The 21,769-nt window shown below is 38.6% G+C and overlaps 1 protein-coding gene across 1 annotated transcript; it reads left to right on the top strand.

Moving 5' to 3' along the window:
* The first annotated feature begins 2,418 nt into the window (after positions 1 to 2,418).
* wsb1 (WD repeat and SOCS box containing 1) lies at positions 2,419 to 16,453 on the top strand. Its single transcript, XM_058633653.1, has 9 exons — positions 2,419 to 2,749; positions 4,429 to 4,597; positions 7,500 to 7,783; positions 8,085 to 8,216; positions 8,902 to 9,002; positions 11,541 to 11,713; positions 12,737 to 12,850; positions 13,631 to 13,738; positions 14,233 to 16,453. Exons 1-9 carry the CDS (start codon positions 2,710 to 2,712, stop codon positions 14,393 to 14,395), a joined length of 1,284 nt encoding a protein of 427 aa, XP_058489636.1. The 5' UTR covers positions 2,419 to 2,709; the 3' UTR covers positions 14,396 to 16,453.
* The last annotated feature ends 5,316 nt before the right edge of the window (positions 16,454 to 21,769 follow it).

Consider the following 21,769-nt stretch of genomic DNA (forward strand, 5'->3'; position numbering starts at 1 on the left):
GCTGCACACGGTCAACTTCAACATAAAACAAACGTGACAGAATGTTTGCCTTGTGCCTTGTCTTGAGTAAACCTGGTCTTAGTGAACCTTTCTTTTTACAGCGGCCGTTACAAACACAGGTGTTACGTTAACTAAGCATCCACATCAATTTAGTTTGAGAAGGTCAGGGTCATGCATGGTCATGAAAGCACAATATAACTTTCACGCAACACTGTATATAGTATGAGATGCAAAACAGTTCAAAAACATTGTTTGTAGGAGCCTTGTCTCATTTTTATTTGTGAGTTTCCCCTCAACCACTAGGGGGTTGTATTTCCTTACATTTTGCCTGAGGATGACACTGGCCCTGGGTCGTGCTGGGTAATTTGTAATACGTTATCAAGGTCCCCGTCTCTGGAATCAACTACCTGACTATCTGAAAAATTGTATTATTTAATATAATTTTAAAAAGTCTCTCAAAAGGTACCTCGTCAGTCAAACTATGTACCATCAAACTTAATAAGTCTTAGCCTTCTCTGTTTGTTTCATTTATGAATGAATTGTCTTACATTAATCATTCATGTATGTTTTTTCTTTCTTTTTCCCCGTCCTTATATTTACTGTATAATCACTTAGTCTTCTACTTATTCTTGTTATCATTTATTGTTATTGTTTTTTTGTCTTTGATTGCAACAAATGTGGTCTTTGATGTATATCTTCATGGGAGAGGTTTTCATATAAGTCCTCACAGGTCTCATACCTTTCCTTCACACATCACAATCATAATAATAGTTTACATTATTTTAAATCATCTGTTTGTGCAAATAAATACATTTAAAAAAATAAAAATAAAAAAATAAATTAACTTTAACTTTCTATTTGCTGATTTAGAGGCAAATAGATTTATACTGTGCTCGGGTTTCATTTTAATTTGTTTATTGGAAATAGAAAGATGCTTGTTTATTTGAAATGGAAAATAAGCAGACATTAGAAGAAAATAAATTGCTGATATTTCAGACATTAAGGAAGAACCGGGTCGTTATTTATACCTGAGTGCATGTAAAAACAAACAATCAGCAACCAGTAGCGCCACGGTATAAGACTTAGTCACTACATTGTTCTTAATGTATAAAGATCAAAATGATGATTCGCACTGTACTTGTACTTCATCTCAGTTATCAGTAAATAAATTAAATCTCAGTAGTTATTGCAGCTAAGCTTGTCTAAAAAATGTAAAAAAAAAAAATCAGACATAATAATTTATTTAATGTATTTTAATGTATTTGAATTGGGTTTTATTTCCCCCAGAATGAAGACTATAAAATGTTTCTATGAATTTGGTAAGTGTGAAAAAAATGTATATCCCTGTTTGAAACCCAGCAGCCATAGCAACTTGCCCACCAATGGGCCGCGTCCCACACTTTGAAAGCACAGAGCTAAAACATCACTATTGTCTGAAAGCCACTTTTAGATATTTTTAAGATTTGTTTTATTCACAGAAAAAGAAGAAAAAAAAAGGTTTTGTCACACCTAAACCATATGGGACCCAGTTCCTGCAGAAAAACCAATGAAAAACCACAGTCATGGTTTATGATTCATCAGCCAGCCACAATAAATGGATTAGCTCCTTTAAGGAGGACCCAGATTAAGGAAAGGCTACATGTCATGTTAGTCAAATTATCACAAAGGTGTTACTAAAATCCATATGTATAATGCTTATATAATAAAGGATAAATAATTTTAAAAAAATATGAGCAATCATGTATCAAGTAGCCCAGTTAACTCTGCCTTAATGCATTTATTTGGTCACCTTAAGTATTCATCATGTGTTTTCCATGTCACACACATAAAACGAATAATTCATTTATGAAAGTGTATCTTTAGCAATTGGCTGGTTTAACTATTTAACTCAATTTTCCTAACCCTGCAACTCTTTGAGTGTGTAGCAGGCATTGATTTGCCCTGATCTTTGCTCTTTTGTCTGTTAAATAAAGGTTCAAGTGAATTAACAAATTACAGATGTTTTGTTTTTCTTGTATAATATATACATACATATACATATGTATATATGTATATATATATATATATATATACATATATACATATATGTATATGTGTATGTATGTATATCGACGAACACAATATTGGCGGTGATTTGTGGGTGTGTTTAGATTATATTTTGATTACAAAATTACATTTTTGAATACAATCAGATATTTAAAATATTATACCAGCTGGTGGCAGTAATGCAGCATTGTACTGTTTGTTGGCAAGGGGGCGGTGTACAGCAGTAGTGAAAAAATAATAAGAGCTATAACAAAAACTAATAACAGACAACGGGGGGAGGTGGTGTTACCATGGCAACTCTGCTGACGTGTCACTGAGAACCCTCCCCTCGAATGAGTCAGAAACCACTTAAATCACCGGGGATCGAATTCATGTCCACAAAATCAAGTCATACAAGTACCGTAAGCATAGCTGGTGATTTAAACATAAAACAAACGTACGCATTATTTTACCGAAGAAATAGCGAGGAAAAAAGTAAAAGCTCAAAGGTCTAACTATCATCCGGGACTTGGCGGAGGAATTCAGTCGACTTTTCCAGACGTCGGTCAGAAGAGGCTAAAGCACCGTCTTAGTCTAAATCCGCACCGCTTGATTATTTCCTCCAGATCTCTAGGCTTTGTAGGTCGTGTTTGGGTTTTTCTCGTTGTCTTTGCATTTATTTAGATGGCAAGCTTTCCAGACTCTGTCAACGAAAATGATTTAGGTAAGTGGAAAAGCTCCGTTAACACCGTGTCTGTGGTGGTTGGTGGTGGATATAGCGTGGTATTTAATAGAGTGCTAATATGATATGGTTTACACGCACTACTAACTACCACCGCTACTGTTAGCCTTTAGGGTTCCACTGTAACCCGAGTAAAAATCACATTAAATAATACATACAATCAATACAGCGCGTACGCTCATCGGCAGCAGCTGTAACGGTCCAGTAGTTAAGCTGTTATTAATGCTAACTTAATGTTCGCTAATTTACGTCGTCATATTTTTTTCTACGCTGACGTTAAAGTGTGCGCGTGGGACACTCCCGTGCCCATTGGTGCGGGGAAACACAGCTTAGCCGAGGGATATATATATGTGTGTATTTGTTATTGTATAGTGTGTTGCTTGAATATGACAAAGCCAGCTAGTGAATGACATTCAGTTTGGTGTGTATAGCTCGTTTCTGTCAAGTCATTCGTGCTTTTTCCATAAATTATTGGTTAGGAAAAACTCGGAGCTTCCATCCCCCCACAGAATCTACACACACACACACACACACCAGCGCAGCAGTAGCCGCTGCGAGTCACGTACGTGCGAGACTACACGGTGATCGTGGCGGTGTTCCACACAATGTAACCGTGTCCCTGCAGTGTGAGTAAGTCGGGGGCTTAATAAAGTTACATTTAATTTACATTTGTTCAACATTTGAGCGAATTAATGTTTCATGGTGACATAATCTATGCATCAGAAATGCTTTTCCTTGGACGTTTCTGCATGTATGTTCACGTGCAGAACATGGTGTAACATGTTGTTGGGTGTTTCCCATACCTCAGAATGACGATGTTTAGAGTTGGGCAAGAATTCAGTAGTAAAAAGTATAAACTCAACACATAAATACTATGTAATGTTTAGCCTCAGATATGATACACGTTTCTCTGTTTAAAACATGTATGTTGTTATTTGTATTGCAACAATAATTTATTTATTGAGTAATTGAATGTCTTTTTATTGAGATAGTATTTTTTGCCCTAACAACGTCCTTTAAGTTTTAGTTTTTGTCCACAAACCTCAGATACTTCAGATTATTGTCAACATCTCTAAGTGTGCTATAAGTAGCACACATCAGATGTGTCCAAATAAGACCTGAAAAACATCTGCTGTGACTTTTGCTGTTCACACTGACCACATAAAAAAGCAGCAACACTCAGTAAGATTAGATCAGTAAATAACTATGTGCACTTTATTTGTAAAATTTGGAAATTGCTCTTTAAAATGTGGTAAAAGACAGACATGTCTTTGTGTGAAGTTTTTTTTCCTTACTGATGGTAATTGTTGTGAAACTGTCTCAGTCTGTTAGCTGTCTTTCTGAAGTCTCTCAAATTTACAGGGTAAAAGTAAGCCAAAGGTCACTTTTCAAAGTAAGTAGACTGGGGCAAGTTTTATATTATACTTATATATGTATAATATACTTATACATATTTTGAATTCCTTATATTCAAATTGATTCACTTTTACCTTGTTATCTCCTATTTAGCTCCATACTTGGTACTCACTGTTTCTGTATGAATATTTGTTGATCAAATCAGATGCCCGCATCAGAGATGGGCAGAAATGTAGTGATGTTTTGATTAGAAATCCCAATGATATGTGTGCTGCTGAGGTAACGGGGTTGTTATTGTTTTTCAGGTAAGGCTAAGTTCATCGGTGAACTCCAGGTGCCTGTTGCTCCCTTTGACCAGAAGTCTGGGCGTGAGGCTTGGACAGTAGCCTTCGCACCAAATGGTTCCTACATTGCTTGGTCTCAGGGGCGCCGCATTGTCAAGCTCATTCCCTGGACAAAATGTCTGAAGAGCTTGTAAGTATCACTGGAAACATGAACACACCCAGCCAGCTTATTACTTATACTGTATTTGAGATTTTGTTCATAAGTATTTGAAAGAAAAGCATCTGAAACACTGTAAACTGAAGTCTATAGGAATCCAGCCAGGTTAAAAGAAGGTAACCATTATTTATGCACTATAATGACACCTTTCAAGTTTGTGCCTGCAGCTTTCAAACAACATGGGGTATAAGTAACATTCTCAGTTTCCTTTTGTTTATGGAAACATTTCTCATGTCTCAGCTCTTGTCCTAAACAGGCAGAATCCAAAGGAATAGTAAGAAAAAAGAGGCCAGTATAACTGAATTAGATGAGCATTAGATTCTGGATAGAGTGGATGAAAGCTAGGAAAGGAGGCTTTTGCGCAGGTGTCAACTGGTGTGTAATAAGTGCCCACCTTGATCCACTTGAATGTCATTACTTATTGTGCTTACCTGACCTACTGTAATTTTGCTATTATTGACATGGTGGTAAAGGCATAAAATACACATTAAACAGCCGATCCTTACCACTTCTTTTTGCACAGCACAGCACATTTAGGGTGACAATATTGAACCTTTATTTGTATAAAAGGTATAAACTGGCTGTTATTCTGCCTTTATATTAGCAGAGGAGGTAGTTTTTTTTTCACCCAACATGGTGAAAGAGAACTGCAACACTGCAACATGTCATTCCCTAAATGCCAGACATGTGACTTCAGATCACACAATAGGGCAGTTGTGTTTCTGCTGCTTTGGTTCGCTCTAAACAAGCAAAGGTGCATAACAAGGTTCCTTAATGGCAGTTTATTTTTTTCATATATATGTAAAAAGGGAAGTGAGTGAGTGAAAGGGTTAGAGGGTTAGGCATTAACTGTTGCTGGTTACGTTTAGGAATAATGCTGGTTTAGGCTGTCCAAACGAGTGGAAGTTAATGCAGTTCCTGCAAAGAACTGTGGGTGTGCGCGCGCACGTGTGTGTGTGTGAAATAGAGACCTATATTCAGCGAGTTGCGGATGGAGACCACAGCAGTCATATAACCTGATATGTGTACACATATTCCCACCCTCTCACCCTGAGCTCTGTTATTGGCTGGAGGATTCACACCCACCACCCAAAGGTTGCAACCCAGTAACGTTGCACAGCAAATAAACAAGAAAATATTGCTGGGGCAGAGGTGGAAACATTCACTGGGTCATAAGTGATGTACTTTGTTTTTAGGTGTTCCTTTAAAGATTTACGTCCATAGTATGGGCTTGGACCTGAACTCCATACACGGGGAATATGGAAGTTAGAAGATATTTAGAGGTAGAACAGTACACTTGTCAGATTTAGTCTTTTTATGGGAAATGTTGACATTAAGAACAATATAGAGGAACTGTATGGCACTGGCATGTCAGTTTAGATCAATGCTTGAATGGTAAACGTCATTGACAAGACAATCAAAATAAAGTAGTAGTATGGCAAAATGACTGTAACTTGACAATAACCATGTTTACCTGAGAATCATGTTTACATAGTCTATTTGCCAATTGTATCTACCCCCTTTGCAGAAAAAAGCAGATGTTGGTTCAATGGTTACACTTTAATTGACTTGAGTCATTTGACCTGTAAATTGATTGTTATTGAATCTTTTTATACTGCAGATAAAGCCAGGTTTAATGGCTTTTTTTTCCTTTTGTTTATCACTAATAAGACAAATCCAGCCCACATAACAGAAAAGTCTTCATTCTTGGTGCAGTTCAGCTGCTCTATTACATTGGTATAATTTTGATGTTCAGATTAACTACACTTTACTTTGTCAGGCACAAGGTCACTTATCTGCATCTTAGTGGCAAATCACTGGAATTATACAAATCAGCAAATTCTCCTGAGATTAAGAGATGAATTAACTTGGTTTTGTTGTTGGTTTTACTTGTTGACCTTGTTTAAAGCAGGAGCACCATGATCAAGCTCATTTCCACACATTATTTACTTGCACCCTCAATGAGTACACTAACATGTGGATGCTACAAGGCCTCTGCTGTTGTAATGTATCTGTAGTATTCATGAAAGTAGCCATAAGGCAACTGAAAGCCCCAAATCCTTGATTATACTGCATGAAAAAAGATTGATATAATTTATTCACTTGGTGAATAAGTTACCTGTAGCTCTCTATATGAAGTGTTGTTGTTGAGCGAGTCTCTGCCCTAGTAGAACTTTCTAGCAGTTTATTTCAATCCTGCCTAATGAGCACAAAGAAGTTCTCCACAGTCACAAGGACAAGTGGCTTGTATTATCAACTCTTTGTGCTTAACTGGCTCTTTTTCTAGTTACTCAGCCCTTATGACTCTCATATTGAAATAGTGCATGTTGTTCCCAAACAGCAGTCTGGTAAGCTGTTTTTTTCCCCCCACTGTGCCAAAAAATGTATAAAATATTGCAGCTTTTAAACCCCAGCAATGATTTTTCCATGGAACCAACTTAAATTAAGATGATAGGCACTACAGCTTCAGAGTAAGGGATATAGCCTCACAGTGCTGTAGTCCTGCTTGGTAACATGGCCAATCTGTGGCAGTCTACCCTCAGCAGTGCACAGCTTAAACACCCACATCATACAATGGTGGCTCAACTGCTTGTGGTTTGTCACAACATATGGGCACAGGGAGAACATGACATATATAAAGAGTTGATTAGCCCACAATGTTAAAAAAAAAAGAACTGTGTTTGTGTCTCAACTGGGTTTTGTCTCTGGCTCAATGTCTTGTTTTTGTTCAAAACCCAAGAAAACGTTTATTTATTTTAAAATAAAAAAATTGTAACATATCCAACTATGTACTGTGTTGAGAGCACATATGTCTCTTGTTGTCTGTCTCTTTTTGACTTTCTTGTATTTCTTCCTCCTCCCTCTGTTGCTGCAGTTCAGCGGGCAATTCTGGCGTGGGCACCAATGCCTCGAGCCCACGGCGTATTTCCCGTCAGAACAGCGATGGTGGACAGGTAATCCCAGTGTCTTGTGAACCCTGCGAACACACCATTGACTGTGGTGACATCGTTTGGGGCTTGGCCTTCGGTTCCTCAGTGCCAGAAAAGCAGAGTCGCTGTGTTAACATTGAGTGGCACCGCTTCAAATTTGGCCAGGACCAGCTGCTACTGGCAACAGGCCTTAACAATGGTCGCATCAAGATCTGGGATGTTTACACTGGTGAGTACTCATTGTTAAAAAAGTTAATCTTAATTAATTGACAGTCAGATTAGGGAAATGTAAATTCTCTTTAAATTCATGATTATTCTTTACAAATAAAATAACCCCAAGATGGTTTGTATTTGAAAACAAAATGAAAAAGAAAGTAGTTGACTGCTTAAAGACTTGCTTATTGTCAGCAACATCATGGTCTCATGTACAGTAAATAGACATGGAGTCAGTCTGTTCTGCAAATTCTCAAATCTGACTGAAGAATGAAGAATTATTTTGTGAATCCAGATTATTGTGATATATTTTGCAGGAAAACTGTTGCTGAATCTGATGGACCACACTGATGTAGTGCGAGACTTGACCTTTGCTCCTGATGGCAGCCTCATGTTGGTTTCTGCATCCAGAGATAAGACCCTGCGAGTGTGGGACCTTAAAGATGATGGTGCGTATAGTTATCCACACATTTAACAACGTTTTTGAAGTAGATATTATACTGTGGCCTACTTTTCATTCACCTGGAGTTTAGATCATGAGTTACTTATCTGCTGCCTCTGCATGTCTACCACCTATATGCTGCAGAACTGGTTTTGACTTTGAAATGGCCAGACAATTTTTTGACTATGTACTCGACCACTGCTCTGTGATATGAAGCTGTGCATCTGTGGCCCTGCAAATAATTCACAATATGAATTGATGTATTGACTCAAAAGTAACATGCTTTCCTTCTTGATGGGTATTTAGCTGATATAGACATTGAAACTCTGGTGAAAGATAATTTTCACAGAAAACTGGCAAAATCGCTATCTCATGAGCAGTTTGGCTCACACATGTGTGAGACCTGTCTGACATGAGTGTCTGCCTTGGCCAGTGTGGCCACTCTAACCTGAAAACATGGGCACTGAAACAAAAATGAAACAAACATGGCTTTGGTCTTGGAAAGGAGATTGTGCTACTGAATACTTCTCTTTTGGCCAACAGACTTTAGTGATGCTCGAATATAGTGTAGATAAAAAATAATTTCAAATGGAATGACTGATTGTGTTGGTGTCCAGGTAGCTGTCTCTAATGTGTGTTTCAAATGTATTCTCCGTATTGCCTAATTTCATGATGTTGTTTGTGTCTTGCAGGTAACATGGTGAAGGTTTTGCGGGGGCATCAGAACTGGGTGTACTGCAGCGCCTTCACCCCCGACTCCTCCATCTTGTGCTCTGTTGGCGCCGGCAAAGCAGTACGTTTTCACGTTCCTCTTTACTTACTTCAGTGTAATGGGTTTGCTAGCTAATCTGTTTGCAAATGCTTGTGACCAGTTATGCTTGAACAACCTACAAATTAAAACACTCCCCATCTGCTCTGTCCTCCCATTCCCACCATAGAACAAACTGTGCTTGGTGTCTTAAAGTTGAGCTACATGCTTCTAGATTGAGTGTGGCATTTTTTTGCTGTGGGAAACAGAGGAATTTTGGTGTTTGAAGTTTGCATGTAGAGCAGACCACTGTTTTCACTTTTGCTATCTACTTACATGTAGTTTGAGTAAACCTGTGTCTACAGCCCTTAAGGCATATGAATATATTTGGGTATTATTTCTACAGGCTGGCCACCATTAGTTTATCTACAGCCTGAGGTTAAACTGAACAAAGTGGTAATAGAAAGACATGGTGGTGCCTTTGTTAGGTTGTGTGTGTCCCTACAGTGTGTGTCTTGCTCTCCCTGTCACAGGTGGGGGCAGAGCTCAGTGTGTGATTGGTTTTGAAAGGACCGCCGCGCTGACATTTTGAGCAGCCGGTGTAAACCGCGGACGCACAGTGCGCAATGCCCAAAGGCCTGGCCAGGGTCAGCCTGGCACCTGACCAGCAAGGTCAATCTGTACGTAGGTGCTGCTCCGTGTCTGTCTACCTCTGCTGTTGCAGTTCCTTTTGTTTATTTTATTAATTTCAGTCTAAATCTCATTAAACTGGTGCTTAAATACTCCCTCTATTTCCCTTCAACCTCCACCTCTCTCATACACCCACTCCCACCACCACATCTTTAAATAGCTCCATCAACCATCTTTCAAACTAGATTCTCTTTTGTAACAAGTAAAATTTGTTATTGTCACTTCACATGTTTCCCATCACCAATTTAGTAATTTAGACAGTCATAGCCGTTAATTAAACCAGTCTGCCAACTCTCTTCTCTTTTTTACGCAGTACTCACATGTATGCACTGCTGTAAGACTCTTCAGTCTGCACATTTGACACTGGTGTTGATACCATCATTGTCGTCAACAAACAATTCAGTTTCCCATGTGGGACAAGCAGTATGGCCATGCCATGCTGGCAGTGCTTAAGGGAAGAACAACTGACCTTGTCTCTTTTCTCCAGAGGCTCAGTTCAGCATTTGATGTCAGACTTAAATGTGATTTGATTGGCAGGAGGCCGCACTGCCACTAATAAATTTGAGCTTTTCTCATCTTCTGCTGCACTCAGTGGCAATCACGGCCAAATGTGTTTACTGTGTATGAGCAGTGATTCAGCTGAAGTCTTCATTGCTGTCATGTGAGTGCTCCGTAAGTGTTGGCTAGAAGGTGTCAATGTCTTACACAAGTGTGTAGGTTTCAGGTTTATTGTTAGCCTAGAGAATCATTTTGAAATGAGAGCGTATGTGTCCTGAACCCTTTTCAAAAATGGAAAATAACAACAAAAACTATAGACTATGTGATAACATAGTAATAATAACATAGTAATAATACAACTATGTGATACTGCATTTATGTGCAGTTCTTCTGTGGCTAATTCTTTCATAAGGAACACACAATATTTCTGTAGTAGACAGCAGAGAACAGTTGCATTTCATCTGCAATTCTTTATCAGGGTACCTGTGATGAAAAAAAAGACAGCTTAGGGATTTAACAGATACTATGAGGCTATTATTTTTATTTAAACCTGGGAAAATAGGTAGTCTGTAAGTCAATTTTAGACTTATGTTTTTATGTAGGTCATTTACAGGCCTTGTTCATAGGCTGTGTTTGCAGCTCTTTACAGTAATTTGAATTGAGATTAATGGGAAAAATCTATACATTAATACTAAAAATTCACACTATGGGTGACTGACTCCACAGATGATCACTTGTTTCCCAGTCTGTGAGTGTGTGTGTGTGTGTGTGTGAGAGAGTGTGACAGTGTGTGTGAGTGTATATATTCATATGTGTACTTTGCCAGAGGTATCAACCCCTTTGGCCATAAAATATTCTTTTCTCTTGCAGTATCTGTCTCTCTTCGTAGGCTTCTGCCGGAGGTGCGAGCCTCTTGTAAACACACTGAACTAAAACTCTGAAAGAGGAAACCAGTGGAGTAAAATTATGTCACCTTAAGTTACTGCTTGTTTTATTTTCTCTTTGTCTAGATCTTTTTTTTTTTAAATAATATTATTAGTATATATTTAGTACATGTTACAACATTAAACAATAACTAAACTTCAATAGTGATGTAGTTTAATACTATTGTATATTAATGTTAAATATTAATTCTAATTTTCATTGTAGGTGAAGTGTTGTATTTTGACATAGCCTTGCTGCTTGTGTAGCATGTGCTCTTGTTTGTTTGACCTATTTTAATGTTACAAAGCTTTACCAAGACACTGAGCACATTTAATTCAGTTTTGATTCCTTTGCTTAATTCAATTTCTAACTGATGTATGTGCAGATAGTAATTCAGAGTGTAAGATAGCTCATTTATACTCTTTTTCACATCATGCCATGGGCTATAACGGTCCTCTCTTCACGTTGCAGGTGTTTCTATGGAACATGGATAAGTACACATTGATCGGGAAGCTGGAGGGGCACCACAATGACGTGGTGTCTTGTGAATTTTCACCAGATGGGGCACTTTTGGCCACTGCCTCTCACGACACCCGGGTCATTGTATGGGACCACCACAAAGCCACCATCCTGCTGGAACTGGGGTATGAATTAAGTGTTTTAAGTCCAAATGTTCAAGGTCAAGGTAACTTTATTTATACCCGAAGGTAGATGTGGTTTCTAGTGAAGTGAGTTGGCTTCCTCCACACATGCACATGAGAAAATGTCAACAATAAAAGTAAAGTGACAAGAGTGCCTCATACTAAAAGACAGGGATCAAAAGAACAGTGTGAATCAAATGGATTAAAAAGACATGGCACGATACAGAGTAAAAAACATCAAAGCAAGATAAAAACAAGATAAAATAGTTTCATTTAATATATTGCTGGGTTTTAATAATCCCTCTGATGGCTGCCAAACCAAAGCTATCCTTATATCGCTTAATTTTTTCATACTGGCAATTTGTATATGTGGCCTTATGGGACATGTTAAATATTATAAACCATATTTTGGGGTTCTGTTAAGTCACATTAGTCACAAGTGGCTAAAACATTGTGGAAGAGTAGAACAAGAAGAGACCTGACTCAGTAATGTTAAAGTGATACAGGGTTTCTGTGTATACGCAGCTCATACCCTGCAGTTTGAGATATGGTCACTTGCGCTCAGTGAAAACATAGCTGTCAGCAGAGATGCAAGTAAAAACTGATTTTAGTCTCAAAAGGCTCACTTAATACATTATGTGACTTAAGTCTATGTTCTCTGAACTGACGTTTGTGTTGTTTTGTAAACCATTTGCTTCCTGCACCAAAGTCCATTCAGAAAATTAGCAATTTTACACCACAGCAAACAGCAGAGTTACCGATCCTTCCTCTATCAGTCATTTCAAAAATGTTATTTTGTTATTTGGTGTTTGAAATCCTACATATGTACTAACAAAATGAGGCAGTAGTAGTCCAGCCGCTCCTGTGTCTCCGGGAGCTTCAGTGCTTCAGTGTTGGAGAGTGAGCAGTTTTAACCAGGACACATATCGGGTCATAGACGTATAAACTCAAAATGAAGTAGTGAATGTTTCATATTTTTTTATTTGAAAACTTTGTGACTAAAACTTGGATCTAATCTTTCTCCAGTCATCTCTTCCCTCCTCCATCACCCATTTTTGCTGGAGGATCAAATGACCGCTGGGTTCGCAGTGTGAGCTTCTGCCCTGATGGGCGACACATCGCCAGCATCACTGATGACCGGTAAGATTATGTTTTCTGACCTCTTTCTTTTTTATTAACACGCAGGCCTCATGGTGTTTCTAATTTTGTGCTTCTTAGTTTGAATCCTGAACAGTGGTTACAGTGTCAGCCTTGATAAACCTGAGTGTTCAGCTGTGTTCTTCCTGAGTGGATGTTTGTTCAGTGGAATATTTTTTTTCTGATACCCAGTTGTGCACACAGGCAGATAAAGTAAACAGCAGAGCACAGCAGAAAACGGCTACTGTTGGCCACAGTTTGTTTTTAGGTCCCACTGTTAGTCATGAGTCTTAATGTGACTTGTGAGTACAGAGCCACTGTATGTCTGTGTGGTCACATGACTGTCACGGGGTAGCGATTAATCACCCTGACCGCTGACTGGCCATGCACTGAACTGGTGGTGGAAAATATGTCGATGAAGGAGCAGGAAGTCTCATAAACTGTAGGCTGTAAACAGCCCTCATACTAACACTGGGTGTTTTTTTAATTTAAAACAGATGATGTTTGTAGCTCAAATGATTAGAAAAGCAACTCTTTTCTCTCCATATACAAATAACATGCTTTACAGTTTTATCTCTGTGTACATGTAATCCCAGTGTCGTGCTTCTTATCTGTAGAGATGACACAGTTGCAGAGGCAGTTGTATGCAGACAATAGGAAATTGATTTCTCACTTAAAAGTCTTAACCACATACAACAGAGAATATTGCACACGTCTGTACAGACCTGGATGTAAACTGTAACTTGGCAAAGGTGTTAATTCTCGTTGTGTGCCTGTGCTCAGACTGGTTCGTTTCTGGAACATTGAGGAAAGAGCCCCTGAAGCCATCGCCCCTCTCTCAAACGGCCTCAGCTGTGCCTTCTCTACTGACGGAAGTGTCCTTGCTGCAGGGTAAGACACACTGACACGTACTGTATGAAGACACCAACCACCCTCATATTACACAAACCTTCTTCATGTTTTATCTCTGCCAGCTGTGCATGGTTGCAGGAGGACACGCACACTTTCGTAGCTACAGTATTATTTCTGTTGGAAAATTCCTTCGGAACTGATTTTGTGCAAATAATGTCAGGTGTACCTGAGATCAAGTCTGTGCGGTATGAGTAAAATGTATACGTTGTTTTAGTTTAATTAAAAACAAGCGGGCTACTCAAAGGTCAAAGAAATGAACACTGAAATAGTTCTAATTGCACCCATTATAATTCCACCAATTCCATCTCTGCTGAGAGTTACACACACAGTCAGTGTGTATACAGGGATCGGTATGTCTGTAGCAGGAACTGTGCAGAATTCCTCAAAACACCTGGAACCTGAAAATAAAGTTAAGGGGTTAGTTAATGGTTAATGTGTGTAGAATGGTAGTGAGTCTTTGTCCTTTGTTCCAGGACTCGTGATGGTAGTATGCGTTTCTGGGAGTGTCCTCGTAGTGTCACCAGTCTGCAGCACATATGCAGGATGGCCCTGCGCCGAGTGATGACCACCCAGCAGGTGGAGTCCCTTGCCATTCCAACACCGCTCCGCGACTACCTGACGTACAGAGTCATCTAACTTATTCACCTGACAACCCCAGCGCCTGCTGGACCCAACTGCACATGCCGCAGCAGCAATACGCTGAAAAAAAAAAAGAACCAGTGAATCCACAGAATGGCGTTCCGTGGAACTTTGTCAAACACATGGTTGTGTTATCCACATCCACTTACAGCTGGATATTGTGTTGTTTCAAACATATTTATTTTTGTACGTGATAAAATTGCATAAGTGTCCTGGGGCCACTGCTTCATTCATACCTGTAAGGTCACCTTTGTCTTATCACTTGTAAGTGTTCAGCTCCAGTTCTTCACCAGGTTCACTAAACACTTCATGTTCATGTGAGGAGCTTTGCAATGGTGATTGCTCTCAATGTTGGGTTTCCTGTTGGCTCGTGGGTGAGCTCAAGGGACGAAAACGTGGGCTCTTTAAAGGATACAGGGTTTTAAGGCCAGCTGTCTCTCATTACTGGAATGGCTGGTGCTGTTTATTATCATTGGCATGTCATAAAAGACAAAAACAAATTCTAGCATTTATAGCGCTTTAATTTAAAAACAGTATTTACACCACCATGGCACTACTCCGTAAAACCTAGACTTTTTGTGTGAATAAGCAGCAGTTTGTATTTCTAATACAAAGACATTTCTCAGAACAATCTGTCATTATTGATCCAGTTCAGCAGTGGCAATAATGTTTCACCTTTTAGAGCCAACAATTCCTCCATGTCAGTCAACCAGTGCATAGTAGCTCAGAGGAGGTTATATAACGGGATCAATGTATAACTCAGCCAATCAAAAACAAGACATTTAAGTAAATAAATGCCAAAGATGTTTTTTTCCTGAAAGTGTCTTACCTCTAGAGTTTGCCAGCCAGAGTTTCATTTTTAATTAATTAATTATTTTTTTGGAAAAAGGAATTATGAAGTCCAGCAGAATTTATTGGGTAACACTAATAAGACTCTGAAGATTGACATTGACAAAGGTGAACTTTGTTGATTTGCAGGAAAACTCCACAGGTTCCTCTTCAAATTCAAAAACAAACACTGCGTGATGTTTGCTACCAAACCTCCAGTCAGTCGGGCCTCACCCGTGACGTAAAAGTGTAGCTCACCCACAGTCCACTCAAAAGAACTGGCAACAGAATGTTTGACTTTCCTGCCTCGCAGTAAAAAGCTTTTTTAGCCCAGTGTTGATTGACCTGTACACTAAAAAGCCTGTAGAAAAACCTGTATACAAATTTCCATGTAATATGTATGTATATACAAAATTGTATCATGTCTTTAGATCTGTTGGGGATTTTTTTTCACCTTATTTTTGTCATTTATATCCATTGTTTTGTGTAAATTTGTATTTTTGTATTTCATTCTCCTCATAATGTGAACATGTCTGCATTGCTACATATCTTACTGCCCAGCAGGGTGTCGTTACATTCATGTGGGTCACAGTGCTGCTTTGCCCTGTCTGCGTATTCTCCTGTTTTCTTTTTTTTTTTTTTTCTGTATGAACGTATTCATTAGCAACCAACCAATCAGCTGCGAGCTGTGCACGTGCTGCTGTTAGATACCTTAACTGTTCACTGAAATATATGCACAATTATTTTGTAAGAAGCAGCATTTTTCAAATCTTATATTTCTTGATTGTCGTTCAAGGGAAAGTGAGCGCCAAGTGTCGTCTGTAAGAAGGTGGCTACAGAGCAGCTGTCAATCATTCTTAGCAATAAGTTCACTGACAGTGAGTGTTAAAGCCAAAGGTTTTCTTTGCAGATAGTGTACATGTAAATGGGCGGATTGTTTGTTTGTTTGTTTTTTTTCACTTCCTGCTAAGACACGGACAGTGTCTCATGAATGGGCTACGGTGTTAAATCTACACAGTTAAGTTAAAGATTGGTTTACATGATTTGGGATTGTGTACCTGAAACTGTCTTGATTGGACAAACACAGTTCTGCCTCAGTGAGATGCAGTAAGAAGTGGTGAGTGCATATGAATGTATTTACTTCTTGCATTTCTATTTTATTTTATTTTATTTTATTTTATTTTGGGTGTGTGTAGTTTAAATAAAGGCTTTTTGGAAATAAATAAATCATGGTGGTTGTTCATTTCACTGCAGTTGAGCCTCGAACAGCAAGTCTTCAGTGTTATATCTATGATTTTTAAAGTGATGTTTCAGGTTTTTGAAGTGTTATCATATGGGCACTGACACATAGATTATGGTCAAGTTCAAGAGTTTTATTTGACTGGAAACATATATACTATATACACTATATACATACATATTCAGTAATAAAGATCGAAGTCTAAACGTAAGTAGCACAACAAAAATAAACAATTTATGCCGTTTAAGCAGCAGTAGAACTCAAAGTGACATTGTGAGTTGAGAAACATTGTCTATATTGTGTTATCCATGTTGTGTATTGTCTATATATTATAGTCAGCACTGATAATACTGTGTGTCTTACACTGACAATGAAGCATGTTAAGAATGTAATAATTCTCCTCACCGTTTACTGACAGTGACTGCACGCTCTTCTCTGTGCTGAGATTTCAGCCACTGAACAAAAGACTCGCATAACAAAATCTACACCCACTCAAGTCTGGGACATCTTGTACGTTCACTTCTTATCTCGCCATTAGACGGCCTTTTCCAACTTCCATTGAGAAGTCCATTGAGAAAATGTGTGTTTTTAGCACACAGGGACACAGGGGCAGGTGTCCCTACCCCTGCTTTGTTTGGTCCATCTGTGTCACTAATTTAAATTAAAAAAAAAAAAAACGGATGGAGGCAGCAGTGGATCAACATCTCCAGAGTGCCATGATATAAAATCGCCTATTTTCTCTATGGACTTTGGTGTGGGGGAGTGAGCAGGCTACAAAAATGAAAATTCACACCTCATTCATCCACACTTCAAAAAACTTCACTATCACTTCTACATCTACATATTTTGACTTAAATAATTGCTTTACTCTTCTCCAATTAGTGTCAGTTTAAGTGAGCATGACCCCGTTTGACAGCAGCTTCATGAGCCCAGACACATGCTCAAACTTTGGAACAGTAAATATTAGTTTTGTGACAACATAACAAACTAAGACTTTGAGGGACTTTTGCTTTTAACCCTTTTCACACATTTCAGTCACAATTTATTAAAATAGAGGTAAACAGATGGAGCAGAACGCTTAATATCAACTCTTCCTGCTGGATAGGAGGATCAGGATGGACAGCTGTACTGTAGATGTTTGAAGTTCATGTGGAAAACCATAAATCTCTGCACTGTAAAACATTTTGTCCGTAAACAACATGTGATGACTTCACAGTGGCGGCTTGTCCCATCTTTCCAGACCGTCCCTGAAGAAGGGGGAGTGACAAAGCAATGAAAACAAACCGCAATAATATTTACTCTGCAGCAAAAGTAATGAATTGAGATGAGCCTTTTTCATGGCACAAGTGTAAATAATCAAATTGATGCAGGCTGATTTCCATTTACAAAGTCAATTTTGCAGTGTTATAGTAACACCAAAAAGAACAAACTTCCAATTAGAGGTACACTGTACTGAACTGGTGTTAAATGCAACTCTTTCAATGGTATTTTACCATTAAACTATGAAATAGACTCTAGATTAGTGTTCATTTGAACTCTCAATGGCATTTTAACACTTAAACTATGAAATAGACTCTAGATTAGTGTTCATTTGAACTCTCAACGGCATTTTAACACTTAAAATATGAAATAAACTAGATTAGCATACATTTGATCTCTTTAAATAGTATTTAACACCTAAAATATGAAATACACTCTAGATTAGTGTTCATTTGAACTCTTTCAATTGCATTTTACCACCTAAACTATGAAATACACTAGATTAGCATACATTTGATCTCTTTAAGTAGTATTTAACCCTTAAACTATGAAATACACTCTAGATTAGTGTTCATTTGAACTCTCAACAGCATTTTAACACTTAAACTATGAAATAGACTCTAGATTAGTGTTCATTTGAACTCTTTCAATTGCATTTTAACACCTAAACTATGAAATACACTAGATTAGCATACATTTGAACTCTTTAAATAGTATTTAACCCTTAAACTATCAAATACACTCTAGATTAGCATACATTTGAACTTTTTCAATTATCTTTTAACACCAAAAGAATCAAAAACCCTGAACTGATGTTAAAATTCAACAATATTCTGGTGTATTTATTTCTAATCAGACCTGGTGTTAAATTGCCTCTTACTGTAACTTTAACAATGTCAAATTGACTGTGTAGCTGCCTCAGTGTCGGGATGCATGCGTGACTCACTGTAACTGAACACAGACATTGTTTATGTCCATTCATTCATTCACTGTCAACTGCTTTATCCTCTACATGAGGCTGCTGGTTCCAATCCCAGCTAACATAGGCTGAAAGGCGGGGGTGCAGCCTGGACAGGTCCATTGTTAATGTGATCAAGCTAAAATACACACCTTCATTCAAAGGGGATGATTCTCAAACTTCTGTGTGCTCATGGACAACATGGGACATCAGTCATCCAAGAGCACAACACATCTGAGTGAAAACAACGGCATACTGAGCTCAGAGAGACTAAGGTGATGCTAATCCATCAGTGAGGCAGGTTGTGGACTGACTGGAAGAACTGGGTGGTTTGGTGGTGTTGTCATCTGCTGAAGTAAGTAATAATGAAGCCATTATTGAATCCAGTCTGCACTGGGTGGTCTCCCCTCGGGGCACTGTTTGTCTCTAGACAACACATGTACCTTGATAAACGTCTGATTACAAGATTGTAGTGAAGTTAGAGTTCCCTGAGGAATGTTAGAAGTTTCATTGCCAGAAATTGAATATACTATACCAACAAATAATAAGTCCATAATCCTTTTATATGTACTTTATATGTAAAGTTTTGCTTTTCTGTGCTGCCATGTTTCTGAAGCAAAGTGTGTTTTTGCATTTTGAAGCAGAGGCTTCTTCTTCTTCTTCTTTGCTTTGGTATGTGAACGCTATCTTCTTCTGCATTGAAAAGGGAGGGGTGAGCGGAGGAATCCTCTGTCTATTGTGATCTGCAGTCTCATCATTAGATTTCACTTATTCAGAAAGAATCGCATTGTTCGACTGTAAATTATCTGCATAACAACTTCTTGTTGCACGTGTTCCACGTGCCGCACAAACACTGGGAGACTCAGATGACCCGCTGCCGACATCAGGTCTTGGAAAACTACTTTACAGCCTGAGTGGAATTTACCAGCAGCTAAAAACTGACCTCGCTGTGCATGTTGGTTTATTATTGACTTGGACTCGTATACGATTTCACGTTCGTGCAGGAGGAGACACATCAACACAGAGGGACTGACTTCCCACGGTGGTTAACAGATAAACACACAAAGAACTCAACTTCATGTGCATCAAGGGAACTTTTCACCTAGTGGGTAAAAAAACCAGGCACATGTAGAGAAAGTGTCAGTCATCTTAAAACCTGTTTGCTGAGATCAGGTATTTTAAAAACATGACCTTGTTTAGGGGCCACATGGTGGTGTAGTGGTTAGCACGGTTTCGAGACCCAGTTGGAACAAGGGCCTTTCTGCATGGAGTTTGCATGTTCTCCCCGTGTGTGTGTGGGTTCTCTCCGGGTTCTCCGGCTTCCTCCCCACAGGGGATTAGGTAAATTACCCCGCCTATCGCCCGATGTAGCTGAGATTGGCACAGCACCCCCTGCGACCCTCTGGTGGAGGATAAAGCGGTAGATGATGACTGACTGACTGACCTTGTTTAGTTGGTGGGGGTGTTGTTATGGCAGTTGACATCTATAATTTTGATTTACAGTTCCCGGAGGAAGCAAATCTGTGCCATAATTCAAATTAAAATGGATTAACAGAAATACTTTTTCATTTTCAGAATATAGCTGCATTTTTTTTGACTCATCTCAATAAAATCAATAATAAATCATCCAAACTTCTTCAAGACTGTTCATTTTGTAACTTAATCAAAATGATTTTTAAGATTTAATTTTCAAAAGATGCCCCAGCAAATACTGTAGTTACCAAATTTAAATTGGAAATGTCAAATTTGAAAATGAAAATGCATTAGCTGAAAGGCTTTTTCATTTCTTCATTTCATTATTTGACTCATAAATACAATCAGTAATAAATCATTCAAACTGCATTTTCATTTTCTTCTTGAAGACAGTTCATTTTATGACACAGCTGAAAAGAAAACAAAGAGGACATTGCTTTTTCATTTTTCATGTCCGCCCCCCCGCAAATTTTATTTATGAGTCAAAAAAATGCAGCTATATTCTGAAAATGAAACATTTGAATATTTTCCTTATCTTCGGTCTTTTTCAGCTTCAAAACTCAACATCCATTGTTGGCCGCACACCCGTCACATGCACACAATTCATATGATAAAGGATGATAAAGGATGAGTTTAATGCATTATTAATACATTAACACATGTTTTAATAACAGTGGAAAAACACCACAGTATTTCATGTCGCTAAGACTAAAGGCAACACAACCCGATTGTCTGGATAACTCTTTACGCAACTGCGGCTCGTGCTTCTCTTCTTCATTGTGCTCTGTACAACAGACCCTTGTTCAGACCTAGTGTTACATCTGTCCTGAGAGATTTCATCACAAGTGTCTGTTCACACCTGCTGGCATTAAAATGTGTCCTGGATCTTCTGTGTGTTAGAGTTTGCAAACATTAGGACCCAAATGCAGGGTTGTCAACGGGTAATTAAGCACAAACAAAAAAAGGCAGAACAAGAGACAAGAGGACAAGAAGGAGGGGATGAATTAAAGAAAAAGTCAAAGTGAAAAATACCATGTGGACACATGTGGCTGAAACACAGGGAAAACAGAACAAAACATAGAACAAACTGGAACAAACTGGAAACGAGGAAAAGAGAAAACCCTAAGGTTAAAGAAAACCAAAATATAGTCCAATGAAAAGCTCCTGGAGTAAAGCCGGTGTCATGACACTGTGATTACATGTGATTACATGTGATCAGATCTCACTTGCAAATGTTGTATGCTAATACTTCCATCCATCCATCTTCTACCGCTTTATCCTCCACATGAGGGTCACGTAGCTGCTGGTGCCAATCCCAGCTGACAATAGTGGGAAAGATGGGATACATTCAACACATAGAAACAACCATTTACTCACACACTCACACCTACGGGCAATTTAGAGTGTCCAATTATCCTCAGCATGTTTTTGGACTGTGGGAGGAAACTGGAGAACCTTGGACCTGGACTCAAACCAGCAACCTTCTTCCTGTGGGAAATGTGTGAGAAAGCATTTAGGATGTTAATACCAGGTCTAAACAGGCTCTAAAATAAAACCACACATGTGTCTTAGTACATTCATTCATAAATCGTTAACTTGTTCTCTATTTGCA

The sequence above is a fragment of the Solea solea genome, chromosome 7, assembly GCF_958295425.1.
Source record: "Solea solea chromosome 7, fSolSol10.1, whole genome shotgun sequence".
Lineage (NCBI taxonomy): Eukaryota > Metazoa > Chordata > Actinopteri > Pleuronectiformes > Soleidae > Solea > Solea solea.